This window comes from Salvelinus namaycush, chromosome 20 (genome assembly GCF_016432855.1).
Source record: "Salvelinus namaycush isolate Seneca chromosome 20, SaNama_1.0, whole genome shotgun sequence".
NCBI lineage: Eukaryota > Metazoa > Chordata > Actinopteri > Salmoniformes > Salmonidae > Salvelinus > Salvelinus namaycush.
Window position 1 is genome coordinate 32,570,874 of NC_052326.1, and position 16,239 is coordinate 32,587,112.

The 16,239-nt window shown below is 43.0% G+C and overlaps 1 protein-coding gene across 1 annotated transcript in view; it reads left to right on the plus strand.

Moving 5' to 3' along the window:
- Positions 1–3,165: 3,165 nt before the first annotated feature.
- LOC120064580 (arf-GAP with GTPase, ANK repeat and PH domain-containing protein 1-like) overlaps positions 3,166–16,239 on the plus strand; it is a 38,408-nt gene continuing 25,334 nt past the window's right edge. Inside the window, exon 1 of the mRNA XM_039015171.1 lies at positions 3,166–3,328. Within this exon, the coding sequence (XP_038871099.1) occupies positions 3,166–3,328 (163 nt within the window). The remainder of the gene's footprint in view (positions 3,329–16,239) is intronic.

The window sequence follows — 16,239 nt, forward strand, 5'->3', positions numbered from 1 at the left end:
TCTGTCAATATCAGTGGGTGTGGTGAGAGAGGCTCTCACTTGTCTGTCATTGGTTTAGATATAGCAAAGATGATATATTTCAACCAATCATCATGGTCGAGACCATGTACTACAAATAAATGATCAAATATTGCAAATATATCCATGCATATGTCAACACATATGCTTTGGGATTTATAATTATTATTTTTTGTATTTTACATTTCTTTTTACTTTTACCCCTTTTTCTCCCCGATTTTGTGGTATCCAATTGGTAGTTACAGTCTTGTCTCATCGCTGCAACTCCCGTACGGACTCGGGAGAGGCGAAGGTCGAGAGCCATGCGTCCTCCGAAACACAACCCAACCAAGCTGCACTGCTTCTTGACACGATGCCCACTTAACCCAGAAGCCAGTCGCACCAATGTGTCGGAAGAACAACTGTGCACCTGGCAACCATGTCAGCGTGCACTGTGCCCGGCCCGCCACAGGAGTCGCTAGTGCGCAATGGGACAAGGGCATCCCTGCCGGCCAAACCCTCCCCTAACCCGAATTAGCTGGGCCAATTGTGCCCCGCCCCATGTGTCTCCCGGTCGCGGCCGGCTGCGACATAATCTGGACTCGAACACAGCTACAGCTACCTTAGACCACTGTGCCACGTCTTTTTTCCCTAACCATATTTGGAATCATTGTAAATGATTATCCGTCTGTACACTTATGACAGCTAATATTGTTGCGAAGCTCGAGTCGATTTACACAGGTCAACCATGCGATAACTGACTCCAGTATCCCTGCACATTGCCCTCAGACGAACCATCAAACAGGCAAAGCATCAATACAGGACTAAGATTGAATCCTATTACACCGGCTCTGACACTCGTCGGATGTGGCAGAGCTTGCAAACTATTATGGACTACAATGGGAAACCCAGCGTGAGCTGCCCAATGACGCGAGGCTACCAGACAAGCCTTTTATGCTCGCTTCGAGGCAAGCAACAGTGAAGCATGCACGAGAGCACCAGCTGTTCCGGACGACTGTGTGATCACGCTCTCCGTAGCTGATGTGAGCAAGACCTTTAAATAGGTAAAAGCCGCGGGGCCATTCGGATTACCAGGACGTGTGCTCAAAGCATGCACGGACCAACTGGCAAGTGTCTTCACTGACGTTTTCAACCTCTCCCTGACCGAGTCTGTAATACCTACATGTTTCAAACAGACCACCATAGTCCCCGTGCCCAAGAAAGCAAAGGTAACCTGCCTAAATGATTACCGCCCCATAGCATTCATGTCGGTAGCCATGAAGTGCTTTGAAAGGCTGGTCATGGCTCACATCAACACTATCATGCTGAAAACCCTAGACCCACTCCAATTCGCATACTGCCCCAACAGATCCACAGATGACGCAATCTCAATCGCATTCCACACTGCCCTTTCCCACCTGGACAAAACAAACACCTATGTGAGAATGCTGTTCATTGACTACAGCTCAGCGTTCAACAACATAGTGCCCACAAAGCTGATCAATAAGCTAAGGACCCTGGGACTAAACACCTCCCTCTGCAACTGGATCATGGACTTCATGACGTGGTGCCCCAGGTGGTAAGGGTATGCAACAACACATCAGGGGTGCGTGCTTGGTTCCCTCCTGTACTCCCTGTTCACCCACGACTGGGTGACCGAGCACGACTCCAACACCATCATTAAGTTAGCTGACAACACAACAGTGGTAAGCCTGATCACCGACAATGATGAGACAGCCTATAGGGACGAGGTCAGAGACCTGGCAGTGTGGTGCCAGGACAACAACCTCTCCCTCAATGTGAGTAAGACAAGAGGAGCTGATCGTGAACTATAGAAAAATAAAGTGCTGAACAGGCCCCCATTAACATCGACAGGGCTGTAGTGGAGCGGGTCGAGAGTGGAGCGGGTCGAGAGCACGACAACACCTTTCCCCCTCAGGAGTCTGAAAAGATTTGGCTTGGGTCCGCAGATGTTGACCAGTAGTGTAATGCCGAACCCCGCCCCACCCACCCTTCTAATTTCCTTAATTTTGTAACAAGAGTCAAATACTTTCTGTGGCACATATCAGAGTCAAATACATTCTATAGAACAAACGTCACGTCAGGATAGGCAACCAAAATGAATAATTCATGTATGTGTGTTATATTAAACATAGAGGAGGGAGCAAAATGTAGGCAAGCAATAAACATTGCAGAACATCTACAGTCGAATAGGACATGGGAGGGATGACGAATTTTGGCAAAATGATTTATTTATAGACTAATACACTTGAAACAAATAGCCAAACCGAAAACTGCAGACATTACTAGTGAAATCTCAACTAGCAAGCAAGTCGCAGCAACGAAGAATTGAGCGTGTGGCCTTCACGCGAAGGGGGGGGGGGGGGGGGATTCTGTCAGGGGGAGATTTTCGGCACAACGCCTGTACATAGCCTCGTTATTGTTATCTAATTTTATTGTGTTACTTTTAATTCGATTTTTTTACTTCATCATATTTTGTAAATATTTTCTTAACTCTATTTTTTGAACTGCATTGTTGGTTAAGGGCTTGTAGGTAAGCATTTCACGTAAGGTCTACCTACACCTGTTGTATTCGGCGCATGTGACAATTTTCTTTGATTTGATTTTGACATTTTAAATATGGTACTGGAATTGACTGCCCCTGTATACAGTATGCTTACTTACTTGTGTTCTTCTTATATCTTATTTATCGTGTGTTTTTGTTCTACCTTATGTTATTTTTAGTATTAGAGCTTGCAAGAAAGGCATTTCATTGTACTTGTGCACGTGAGATTACAACTTGAAACATATCATATGATATGCCATATACTTCACATGTATAGCAACAAAGCCACACTGCACACACAATCTCTTCATATGGTGTCATAATTTTTCCGAGGACAAAACAAAACTCATCACCATTAATGCGGCGCTTTAAAACAAGGAAGTAGACATTGTAAGGCACAAACGGAGATATTTCAACATGCAACAGGAAATTTGCTCAAATTAATAACGTATTTTTTTAATTAATGATGTAGGCTACAGACAGACGTTCTCAAGCTAAATGCAAAGGTTCGATTAGCCTTGCTTGAAGTGTTTGGAGAAGCGCGCTCAATTGGATAACGAATGACAATCTCGCGCCTTTAATCTCCGGAGACAGGTGTCAAGATGAACAGCAGTAACAAGTTATCGCTTTCCAATGCGATTCGGGCCGAGGTACGGCGGCATGAAACTGTACAGAACAACTTTGCCAAAGTTTTCAATCAGTTGGAGAGGGTCGACGACCAACAGCTTCGCTCTGGTTTAAAAGTTTACCTTCACAGCATCCAAGGTAAGCAATTCAATAGGCCTAGCCCCAGGGCATGCTATTAGTTCCCATCAACCTACTTTATCACGCAAAAATCGTGGGTGCATTTACATTGAAATTAAATTATAGCCTACCTGTAACGAAAATGAACTCATTTAAAACGTAATTTAAAAGTGCTGGCAGCTTGATATGGCATTGCATCTGTTCCTTTAGCCTTGCTCAAATTATTCACTTACACAATAATTGGTTGTCAGACTTGTTTTTAGACTGTGCAGGGTGGTGTCTAGCTAGCTCTTATCATGACTCCAATTCCATTGCATTACATTGGGTCATTGGACGTCCCCTTTAGCCTTGTGAGGGAAATGCCCGACGCTGCCAAAATGCTAGATCTAAACTAAAATACGCCTTGCGATACATTTTTGGAAACATTTGGAACTTAACTTTCATATGAATTATAAATACAGAAGATACACTTACTGTAAACAGTTTATCAAAGTTGCACCTGGCTGTGTTTTGAGTAACACTTGTTTGCAACCAGAAATATGGAATGGTCCAATGGAAATGCCAGCACAAGGTGAGAAGATGTGTCATATCTCGGCTGGAGACTGTTATAGCCAGATGCAACTTTGCTAAACTACATACAGTAAGTGTATCTTTTGTATTTGAAAGATTCGTTCTCGCTGGTATGAAAGTTAAGGTCCAAAGTTTTCCAAAACCGTATCGCAAATTAAGATTATTAACGTTTCTAAACGTTAAAACAGAGTCTGGGGATTGTAATTCACATGGAACCATCTGTGGTCTGATCTTTCAGCTGAGAACCCAAAAGAGGGCCTGTCATGCCAAATAGTGTCCCCCTTTACGTCACAATAGGATTCGATAAATTCTAGCTTCTGTTCCTAGGGCTGTTGCGTGAACTTGCAAAATTCTGACCGGAATAAGAAATGAACCAAAGCGTCAGTTGCTATGCTGGTTGTTTGGCTCTATTTGACCTCGTAGGGGATGCGAGCAGTTCTAGTTCTATTTCACCGTTTAAACGCTCGCTCAGTCCGCGCAAAATTATTACCTCAGAATTGCTCTCTGTATTTGACGGTGACTACCTGCTGCCTACCTGCTGCTTCAGATGACTGGAAAGAGAACACTTTCTTTACCATGTATTTGTACATATTGTTAAATAGGAGTACATAATTTGTTGTTTTTATAGATTGACGTTGCTAGCTACTGTACTTCTATACCTCAGCATGCCTAGCCAGACCGTTTTATTTAGCTAAGCTAACGTTAGCTAGCTAGATAGCAAGCAAGCTATTATAACTGTTATTGCAGCTTTCTGTTTGTATGTAGCTTGCACTTCAATGGCATCCCTCGAGGAGATTTTCTTTTATCTTTCCAACCTGACGAAGTACTATGAAGACACCACTGATGTCGACAAGAGGCGCAACATTCAGAAAAATTCAGGGTAACGTTAAGCAGTTAACTTCAATTAGATAACTGGACATATTTAGCTATGTATAACCATTTTTCAACAACCATTTTCCCTCTAACGTTAGCTATAGTAGTTGCTAGCTATACATATAGTTCAGCGGAGGCTGCTGAGGGGAGGATGGCTCATAATAATGTCTGGAAGGGAGTAAATGGAATGGTACCAAACACGTGGTTTCCATGTGGTTGATACCATTCAATTGACTCCATTCCAGACATTATTATGAGCCATCCTCCCCTCAGCAGCCTCCGCCGATATAGTTATATGTCTGTCATATTGAGGTGTCTAGCTATAAGTTAAACCTGATCAATCAAATGGATAGGTTTAAACTTGGTGTCTTCGCTAGACAGACAGAGGGGGAGGAAGAAAATGGGAGCGAAAGGATGAAAGTGAGAGGGAGTGAGAGGTAGGAAGAGAGTGGAAGACAGATGGAGAGAGAGAGAAACAGAGAGAGAAAGACAGTAGTGCAAATATACTTAGACTTGAGTATTTCAACAACTCTTCTCTTCCAACTTGTTAGGCAATCATATCTACCTACGGGGAAGGATGGCCAGCCACACAGAAGGTTGATTTTTACTAAGGAGAAGGAGGCCATGCTGACAGAGATGCATGTGTACATTTTTGGAGTGAAGCGCATGAATGCCAAAATTTACCTACTCTTCTTCTGACGTGGAATTGTCAAGGAGGTGGACAGCTGGGCAAGTAAAATAACCTTTTGTTTATCAATCACATTCTATTATATCTGAAATTATTATTATTTCAATTAATGTCATATCAGAGAGCACACAATGTTTACATTTGTCACTTTTTGCTTAAAGGTCAGTACCCTGTCTAGCCTGCCATAAGTTTGAGAGGGCGAAGACAGTGGCACTGGAGATAAAGCCCATCAAAGTTGTTTCACCATGGCACATGATCGGTTCACCATGGCACATGATCGGTAAGTCTCCCAATTCAAATTTTGCCCTGATTAGTTGTTTTGGAATGGTTTCTTTATTTGACCACAGCATAGTTCAATATTATAGAATGTGTGTGTGTAACGGATGTGAAATGGCTAGCTAGTTAGCGGGTACGCGCTAATAGCGTTTCAATCAGTTACGTCACTTGCTCTGAAACCTAGAAGTAGTGTTGCCCCTTGCTCTGCAAGGGCCGCGGCTTTTGTGGAGCGATGGGTAACGACGCTTCGTGGGTGACTGTTGTTGATGTGTGCAGAGGGTCCCTGGTTCGCGCCCGGGTCGGGGCGAGGGGACGGTTTAAAGTTATACTGTTACATTGATGCTGTTGACCCGGATCACTGGTTGCTGCGGAAAAGGAGGAGGTTGAAAGGGGGGTGAGTGTAACGGATGTGAAATGGCTAGCTAGTTAGAGGGTACGCGCTAATAGCGTTTCAATCAGTTACGTCACTTGCTCTGAAACCTAGAAGTAGTGTTGCCCCTTGCTCTGCAAGGGCCGCGGCTTTTGTGGAGCGATGGGTAACGACGCTTCGTGGGTGACTGTTGTTGATGTGTGCAGAGGGTCCCTGGTTCGCGCCCGTTTCGGGGCGAGGGGACGTACTAAAGTTATACTGTTACATGTGTGTGTGTCAGTATCCTTACAAATACAAAAATCTGCACACTGTATGACACAGATACAGGTAAGAATAAAGTAATCTTAAAAAGTAACACTTTTTAAATGTTAGGGGTGGACCTCATTGGACCCTTCACGAAATCCAGGAATGGCAACAGCTGGTGTCTTCCAGCGACCGATCACTTTCCAAGTTGGTGGAGGCAATACCCATTACAGTCAGTAAAGGAAGAGTATGTGCTTAACTCTAAATTCCCTAATGTAACCCATTAAAAAGGGTTTTGTTTTTAACAATTTGTTATTCCATGGTACATACATAATCAGACATATTTCAATATCTTACGTTGTCAAAAGATATCGCTTTTCTACCCCCTCCAGGTTTGGTGGATGGACAAACCAGACCCTCAAGACTGCCATGGGCAAGTCCCTTGATACCAGGAAGGGTGGGAGAACAACCTGAAGGTAATTCTCTTTGCGCACAACAGCAGCATCCAGGCCAAGTATGGATGGGAGCCGCAGCTGTTGACTGAGGTAAACAATGCAATTTTATATAGAATTATTGCATATACTGTAGTCTTTCAAATTTGTGAGTGTCTTTTAGTGTTGTTGTTTGTCTATTGCTATTTTTGTATAACTTACTTTCAGATCTCTGAAACCCCACCTGATGTGGTGGAAGTTGTCGATCCAGATTAGAACGCCTTCAAGTACCACCTTCAGGCACAGACCGAGAAGGATGTGGAGGTTTTTGACCAGGAAAAATGATTGCCCGCTGTTAATTTATGTTGTAACGCTGCAGTAATCCATCAAATTTTCTCACAGTAAAGTGTAACCTGTGTGTTTGCTTGTTTACTTCTCTATCTCCTACCTTTTTCCTTTGAACTCTGCTCCTGTTCTCCAGTACCTAGGGGTTCTGCCCAACACCCAGACGTGGATCCACCTTATGTCCTCCATTACCAACCACCCTCCAACTTTTCATTACATCATCTACAGCTACTGTTGTTGTCATTATCTGCTAAGAGTTTTCTTGCTCTTATCATTCTGGGCACGTAATATGTGAGATACACAGATGAACTAAAAACACTAGCACTGCAAGCACTCAGAACAAAGAGAGCAGCAGTGCCTGGACACTCTCCCTCTCCCCTTCTGAGTCTGGCTGCCTGTTGAGAACAAGTGACAGGCAGAATTCCACACACCAGAATTCAGTATTTTAGTCTATGATTGCCACGTGAGTATACAAAAAATATGTGAAAATAAATGAATGACATAACTACCAAAAACGATCAAAGTTTCATAAGGTGTTCATTATTGTAAGTTGTAAAGTATCTTTTGACGATATTTATTTGTTCCACATTATTCATTATTGTATCCTAGGACCTACTAATTATAGGAAAAAGAATCATAGAGGACTACTGAAATTATATTATTTCAGTGCAGGTTAAGATAAAAACATGGCACCCAGACAAGCCAGTGTATGAATCAAAGGGGTTTGCATATGAATAGAGTGGAAATTAGCTGACTTCATGATCTGTAATGTATGTAACATTAATGTGTCAAGCAGGTTACGTTTTCTTTGCCATTTCTGCAACGTAGCAACGTTTAAGACATGGATTTCATGTTGTAATGATAACAATGTACCCACAAGTAGTTCAAATTAATGTTTTCATTTTATTAGCTAAACAAAACTAGTTTAAACAGCGAAATTGTCGCGGAAATCAGCTTTGTTTGCATAGTGATGATGAAAAGAATGTAATTTAGTTTGTAATGATCTCCAAAATTCTAATCATTATGTTGTCACACCGTTGATATAGCAATGGACACTAATAGTTTATCGAATAACAATGTGACGTAGAGGGGACACTATTTGGCATGACAAGCCCCATGGGTTCTCGAAAGCTAGGGTAATCATGTCCCATGTCCCTTACATGACCGACAACCTCCATAGTTATTTTTTAAAAGTCTGGTGTAATTGCAGAGAACTTATGATAACTAAGCATGAAGTAAGTGTTTGAGAACCTATTTACAAATGGCAGAGAGAGGTTGCAGCATCACTCTTCCCATAACATGTAGGTCTGAGCCTAAATTACAGAAAGGGAAGGAAGTTACCCTGTACAACCTCTTAAAATAGGTCACTATACTCACTTATTACTGGTAATAGCATTTTCATTTTTAATAGCTTCTATGACATGAGAAAGTGTGTGTGTGTGTGTGTGTGTGTGTGTGTGTGTGTGTGTGTGTGTGTGTGTGTGTGTGTGTGTGTGTGTGTGTGTGTGTGTGTGTGTGTGTGTGTGTGTGTGTGTGTGTGTGAAAATGCACATCCAATATTCATACACTTATATGGATGCACATAATGTATATTATAAATATGAGGCACTGGGACATGATTTGTTGTTGTGTTATACTTTATCAATATCTGTTGAAATTGAAGTGATGTCTAGACTGTTTTCACCGAAGTGCAGCTTCAGACTCTCTATTTATACTTCATCACTGAGATTCTATTTTGACTCAGAGACCGAACGACCCAAGGCTTGTCTGAACACTCTGATTCTCTTTTTATCCCATTGTCTCCTCACTTCAGCTGAGAAAGTGGAAGTCCTATATTAGAGCTCACTCTACTTAGCTGACCTCTATCCAAAATGGTTTTGTAACTGCCTCAGCTCCTGTACACACCCAGTATCCATAGAGAAATACATACTCACTTTTTATCTGACTAATAAAGTATCTGTATGATGTGTGTTCAGCTTGAGACCAAACGGATTGAGAGTGCGAGGAATGCTAATTGCAGAGGTCGAAGTGATCAATGAACCCACAGTATTTAAACACTTCACCCCAAAGCCCACATTTTAGTCTTTTTGTAGGCCTATGTCCCAAATGGCACCCTATTCCCTTTATAGTGCACCACTTTGGACCAGGACCTAGGTCCAAGGTAGTGGACTATGTAAAAAATAGGGTGCCCATAGGATGCAGATTCAGTTTCTAACCGGGTGTGTGTCAGGTCCAAGGTTATTATAGTAAACTAAAACTGAACTAAAGATGAAAAAAAAAATGTTATCTGAAATAAAATAATTAACAGACCCGTTTGAAACTATTATATTTGACTCCAAAACGAACTAAAGTCAAATAAAAAGCATCATGAATTATGTTTTTTCTTTTTTTTCTTCTAAACTTTGGGCAAAAATAAAATGGGGTTTTCAAGCTTCTGAATCTGCCGGGTAAATTCTGACAGGAGATGTCGATGTTGTTACGAATCCCGCCGAAGATGGTGCCTCTTCCCGTTCGGGCGGCGCTCGGCGGTCGTCGTCTCCGGCCTACTAGCTGCCACCGATCCCCTTTTCTGTTTAATTTAGTTTTGTCTGATTTGTTGCACCTGTTTTGTGTTTAGGTTTATTGTGGGCTATTTAAACCCAGTTGGCCCGCCGACTTTTGTGCGGGCTTGTTTTTCTGTTTGTGGTGTCGTATTTTCTTGTGGTGTCTGTTCCATGTGGATTTTGTCCTGTTTGTTTTGGACTGTACTTGACACGCCCTTGTATGTGTGGCGTAGCCGTCTCGTTATATTCTTTTGGAATATTAAATCCACTAGCTTCTCACTACCCTGCTCTCTGCGCCTGACTCCTTCATCGCCACTTTTGGAATTGTGACAGATGTTTCAAAAAGGCCTAGCTTGTGTATCACTACCACTAGTTATCACCAGCTAACAGGGAAGACATCCACTACTTTGTGTCCCTGACACTAAAACTGAAACAAAATAATATAAAAACAAAATATATACGTTCTTATAGAACTCAAACTAAAGAAAAACTAGTAAATCATGTCTGAAAACTAATTGAGACTAAACTGAATTTCAAATAAAATGGAAAAACTAACAGAAATAAAAATTAATATAAAACCACAAAACTATAATAACATTGGTCAGGCCCCGTCTCAGTCAGCCCACTACCCGACAGCTACAGTAGAAACTGAGACAGGACTGCTAACAGACAGTATGAATAGAGACACTGATGTTTCAGTGTGAACATGCTGTGTTGACAGAAATTCATGTTCCTTCAAGTAATGCAGACAACACCTTGTATCTCTCTTCCTTTACAGTATGTCTTTGTGATTTCTATTGCTGTCTATACAGCCTGATATTTTTGCTGCTGTTTTCGCTAAAGCTGCAATATGTAACTTTTTGGGTGACCCGACCAATTTCACATAGAAATGTGAGTAATAGATCTGTCTATAACAAGTCTAAGAAGCGGTAGATCAAATCGAATCGAATCGAATCAAATTTTATTAGTCACATGTGCCGAATACAACAGATGTAGACCTTACAGTGAAATGCTTACTTATGTGCCCCTAACCAACAATGCAGTTTTAAAAAATATGGATAAGAATAAGAAATAAAAGTAACAAGTAATTAAAGAGCAGCAGTAAAATAACAATAGTGAGACTATATACAGGGGGGTTCCGGTACAGAGTCAATGTGCGGGGGCACCGGTTAGTTGAGGTAATATGTACATGTAGGTAGAGTTATTAAAGTGATTATGCATAGATGATAACAACAGAGAGTAGCAGTGGTGTAAAAGAGGGGGAGGGGGGGCTATGCACATAGTCTGGGTAGCCATTTGATTAGATGTTCAGGAGCCTTATGGCTTGGGGGTAGAAGCTGTTTAGAAGCCTCTTGGATCTAGACTTGGCACTCTGGTACAGCTTGCCGTGCGGTAGCAGAGAGAACAGTCTATGACTAGGGTGGCTGGAGTTTTTGACAATTTTTAGGGCCTCCCTCTGACACCGCCTGGTATAGAGGTCCTGAGGGGCCCCTGTGTTAAGGATCAGCGTGGCGAATGTGTTGTTACCTACCCTTACCACCTCAGGGCGGCCCGTCAGGAATTCCAGGATCCAGTTGCAGAGGAGGTGTTTAGTCCCAGGGTCCTTAGCTTATTGATGAGCTTTGAGGGCACTATGGTGTTGAATGCTGAGCTGTAGTCAATGAATAGCATTCTCACATAGGTGTTCCTTGTGGGAAATGACAGTGTGGGAAAGGGCAGTGTGGAGTGCAATAGAGATTGCATCATCTGTGGATCTGTTAGGGTGGTATGCAAATTGGAGTGGGTCTAGGGATGATGGTGTTGATGTGACCCATGACTCATGGCTACAGACGTGAGTGCTATGGGTCGGTAGTCATTTAGGCAAGTTACCTTAGTGTTCTTGGGCACAGGGACTATGGTGGTCTGCATAAAACATGATGGTATTACAGACTCGGACAGGGAGAGGTTGAAAATGTCAGTGAAAGCACTTGCCAGTTGGTCAGCGCACGCTCGGAGTACACATCCTGGTAATCCGTCTGGCCCTGCGGCCTTGTGAATGTTGACCTGTTTAAAGGTCTTACTCACATCGGCTGGGGAGAGCGTGATCACACAGTCTTCCGGAACAGCTGGTGCTCTCATGCATGTTTCAGTGTTATTTGCCTCGAAGCGAGCATAGAAGAAGTTTAGCTCGTCTGGTAGGCTTGTGTCACTGGGCAGCTCTCGGCTGTGCTTCCCTTTGTAGTCTGTAATGGTTTGCAAGCCCTGCCACATCCGACGAGCGTCAGAGCTGGTGCAGTACGATTCGATCTTAGCCCTGTATTGACACTTTGCCTGTTTAATGGTTCGTCGGAGGGCATAGCAGGATTTCTTAAAAGCTTTCCGGGTTGGAGTTCTGCTCCTTGAAAGCAGCAGCTCTAGCCTTTAGCTCAGTGCGGATGTTGCCTGTAATCCATGGCTTCTGGTTGGGGTCTGTACGTATGGTCACTGTGGGGACGACGTCATTGATGCACTTATTGATGAAGCCAACAATTGATGTGGTGTACTCCTCAATGCCATCAGAGGAATCCCGGAACATATTCCAGTCTGTGCTAGCAAACAGTCCTGTAGCCTAGCATCTGCTTCATCTGACCACTTTTTATTGATCTAGTCACTGGTGCTTCCTGCTTTAATTTTGGCTTGTAAGCAGGAATCAGGAGGATAGAATTATGGTCAGATTTGCCAAATGGAGGGCGAGGGAGAGCTTTGTATGCGTCTCTGTGTGTGGAGTAAAGGTGGTCCACAGTTTTTTCCCCCTCTGGTTGCACATTTACAGTGGGGGGAAAAACTATTTAGTCAGCCACCAATTGTGCAAGTTCTCCCACTTAAAAAGATGAGAGAGGCCTGTAATTTTCATAATAGGTACACTTCAACTATGACAGACAAAATGAGAAAAAAAATCCAGAAAATCACATTGTAGGATTTTTAATGAATTTATTTGCAAATTATGGTGGAAAATAAGTATTTGGTCAATAACAAAAGTTTATCTCAATACTTTGTTATATACCCTTTGTTGGCAATGACAGAGGTCAAACGTTTTCTGTAAGTCTTCACAAGGTTTTCACACACTGTTGCTGGTATTTTGGCCCATTCCTCCATGCAGATCTCCTCTAGAGCAGTGATGTTTTGGGGCTGTTGCTGGGCAACATGGACTTTCAACTCCCTCCAAAGATTTTCTATGGGGTTGAGATCTGGAGACTGACTAGGCCACTCCAGGACCTTGAAATGCTTCTTATGAAGCCACTCCTTCGTTGCCCGGGCGGTGTGTTAGGGATCATTGTCATGCTGAAAGACCCAGCCACGTTTCATCTTCAATGCCCTTGCTGATGGAAGGAGGTTTTCACTCAAAATCTCACGATACATGGCCCCATTCATTCTTTCCTTTACACGGATCAGTCGTCCTGGTCCCTTTGCAGAAAAACAGCCCCAAAGCATGATGTTTCCACCCCCATGCTTCACAGTAGGTATGGTGTTCTTTGGATGCAACTCAGCATTCTTTGTCCTCCAAACACGACGAGTTGAGTTTTTACCAAAAAGTTCTATTTTGGTTTCATCTAACCATATGACATTCTCCCAATCTTCTTCTGGATCATCCAAATGCTCTCTAGCAAACTTCAGACGGGCCTGGACATGTACTGGCTTAAGCAGGGGGACACGTCTGGCACTGCAGGATTTGAGTCCCTGGCGGCGTAGTGTGTTACTGATGGTAGGCTTTGTTACTTTGGTCCCAGCTCTCTGCAGGTCATTCACTAGGTCCCCCCGTGTGGTTCTGGGATTTTTGCTCACCGTTCTTGTGATCATTTTGACCCCACGGGGTGAGATCTTGCGTGGAGCCCCAGATCGAGGGAGATTATCAGTGGTCTTGTATGTCTTCCATTTCCTAATAATTGCTCCCACAGTTGATTTCTTCAAACCAAGCTGCTTACCTATTGCAGATTCAGTCTTCCCAGCCTGGTGCAGGTCTACAATTTTGTTTCTAGTGTCCTTTGACAGCTCTTTGGTCTTGGCCATAGTGGAGTTTGGAGTGTGACTGTTTGAGGTTGTGGACAGGTGTCTTTTATACTGATAACAAGTTCAAACAGGTGCCATTAATACAGGTAACAAGTGGAGGACAGAGGAGCCTCTTAAAGAAGAAGTTACAGGTCTGTGAGAGCCAGAAATCTTCCTTGTTTGTAGGTGACCAAATACTTATTTTCCACCATAATTTGCAAATAAATTCATTAAAAATCCTGCAATGTGATTATCTGGATTTTTTTTTCTCATTTTGTCTGTCATAGTTGAAGTGTACCTATGATGAAAATTACAGGCCTCTCTCATCTTTTTAAGTGGGAGAACTTGCACAATTGGTGGCTGACTAAATACTTTTTTGCCCCACTGTAACATGCTGATAGAAATTTGGCAAAATGGATTTAAGTTTCCCTGCATTAAAGTCCCCGGCTACTAGGAGCGCCGCCTCTGGGTGAGCGTTTTTCTTGCTTATGGCGCAATACAGCTCATTCCATGCTGTCTTAATGCCGGCCTCTGACTGTGGTGGTATGTAAACAGCTACGATAAATACAGATGAAAACTCTCTAGGTAGATAGCGTGATCTACAGCTTATCATGAGATACTCTAGACTTCCTTAGATATCGTGCACCAGCTGTTATTTACAAAAATACATAGTCCGCTGCCCCTTGTCTTACTAGATGCTGCTGTTCTATCCTGCCGGTACAGCATGTAACCATGTATGTTGATAGTGTTTTCGTTCAGCCACGACTTGAAGCACAAGATATTAGAGATTTGAATGTCCCGTTGGTAGTTTAATCTTCCACGTAGGTCATCAATTTTATTCTCCAAAGATTGCACGTTTGCTAGCAGAATGGAAGGAAGTGGAGGTTTATTCGATCGCCTATGAATTCTCCGAAGGCAGCCCGTTCTCTGGACCCTTTTTCTCCACCTCCTCTTCACGCAAATCATGGGGATCTGGGCTTGTTCCCGAGAAAGCAGTATATCATTCACGTCAGGCTCATCAGACTCATTAAAGGAAAAAAATAATTCTGCCAGTCCGTGGTGAGTAATCGCAGTCCTGATGTCCAGAAGTTATTTTCGGTCATAAGAGACGGTAGCGGCAACATTATGTACAAAATAAGTTACAAACAACGCAAATAAACAAACAAAAAAACATAATCAGTTGGGGACAGGTAAAACGGCAGACTTCTTCTCTGGCGTCATTTTAAAAAAAAAATCAAGATCTGTTCTATGTGCTCTATTTCTATGCTTCCTGTTAAGTTTCAGTTTTGCACACCAGCTTCAAACAGCTGAAAACAAAAAGTGGTTATGGAAAATACATTTACAGCGGTTTAGATGTTATAATGATTCTTTGCACTTGTTTTGCTTGTTTTGTCACATGAACTGAAATTAGGCTAACTATTCGAATTTTAGCAACGAGGAAATGACAGAGCGATTTCTACATATTGCACCTTTAAAAATGGTAGCCTTTCCTCATCCTTACAGCACTGCACATCAAGCTACTTCCTCTCTGCAGTCTGTCTGCAGAGCCACTTCCTGCTTCAAGGAGACAGGCAGACCATGTTTTGATACATCTTCCTCCCTCCCCTGCACCCTAATTCACAAATTAAAAAAATGCTCCTTACCTTCCCTATACTGTTTCTTTCATCACACACACCACACACCGCCCCCGTCTTACCCCCTATCCTCTCTCTTCTGTCCCTCCACCTTGTGTTGTCATTTAGCCTTTCATCACAGCAGGTTACACTCCTTGTTATGGGATCTGTCCAAATGTCACGGACACTATTCACCTTGACTACCATCTCTATGAGAGACACAGAGACAGGAGAGACCACAGCTCACTGCAACACACCCTCTGGCTTCTCTTCACTGGTGTGGCAGTTAGACGATTCTGTTTCTGATATCCTAATCTCCAGTCCTTATCACTCAGATGCAGACTTGTCAGACTCGTCTAGTTGCTCTCTTTGTGTTATTGCAGATCTCATATTTTGCAGTTTTGCGGCAATTAGGCCGATTCGAAACCCCCCAGATCTTCTCTCAAGAGCTCTGATTAGATTTCTGAACCCAGTCCCCCTACACGTGCGTGCATGTTTCATTCTGCAAGGTCTGTGTGTAAGGCGTGTACGCACATCATTCCAACCTACACACTAATTTATGTGCCTTTTCCATCATGCCATTTGCATTGCAGATGATTCAAGGGTCATAAGCTCTGTGTGTGTGTGCCCAATTTCTTGATTGCCTGCGTAGGGGGTCCCCTAAGTCCCCCGTTACCCCCCCCCCCCCACACACACACACTGCCTGCACCCTTAAAGGAGGATATTAATTGTCATTACGATGTCATTACGATGTGTTCCTTTAAGAAAGAGGTCACACCTCAGGAAGACATGTTAGTACTCTGATGCCGGCAATTACACCAGAAAGCAGAACAGAGCGTGTGTCAACTGTCAGATTAGCATAAGGACAGCGGTGGTGTGGCTCTCCAGAGCAGTGTTTTAGTTATGCAGATGGTGTGTTGGAATGCACAGGGCTGTGGTCCCCCGAGGAAAGGGAACACAATCTTTCTTTACACA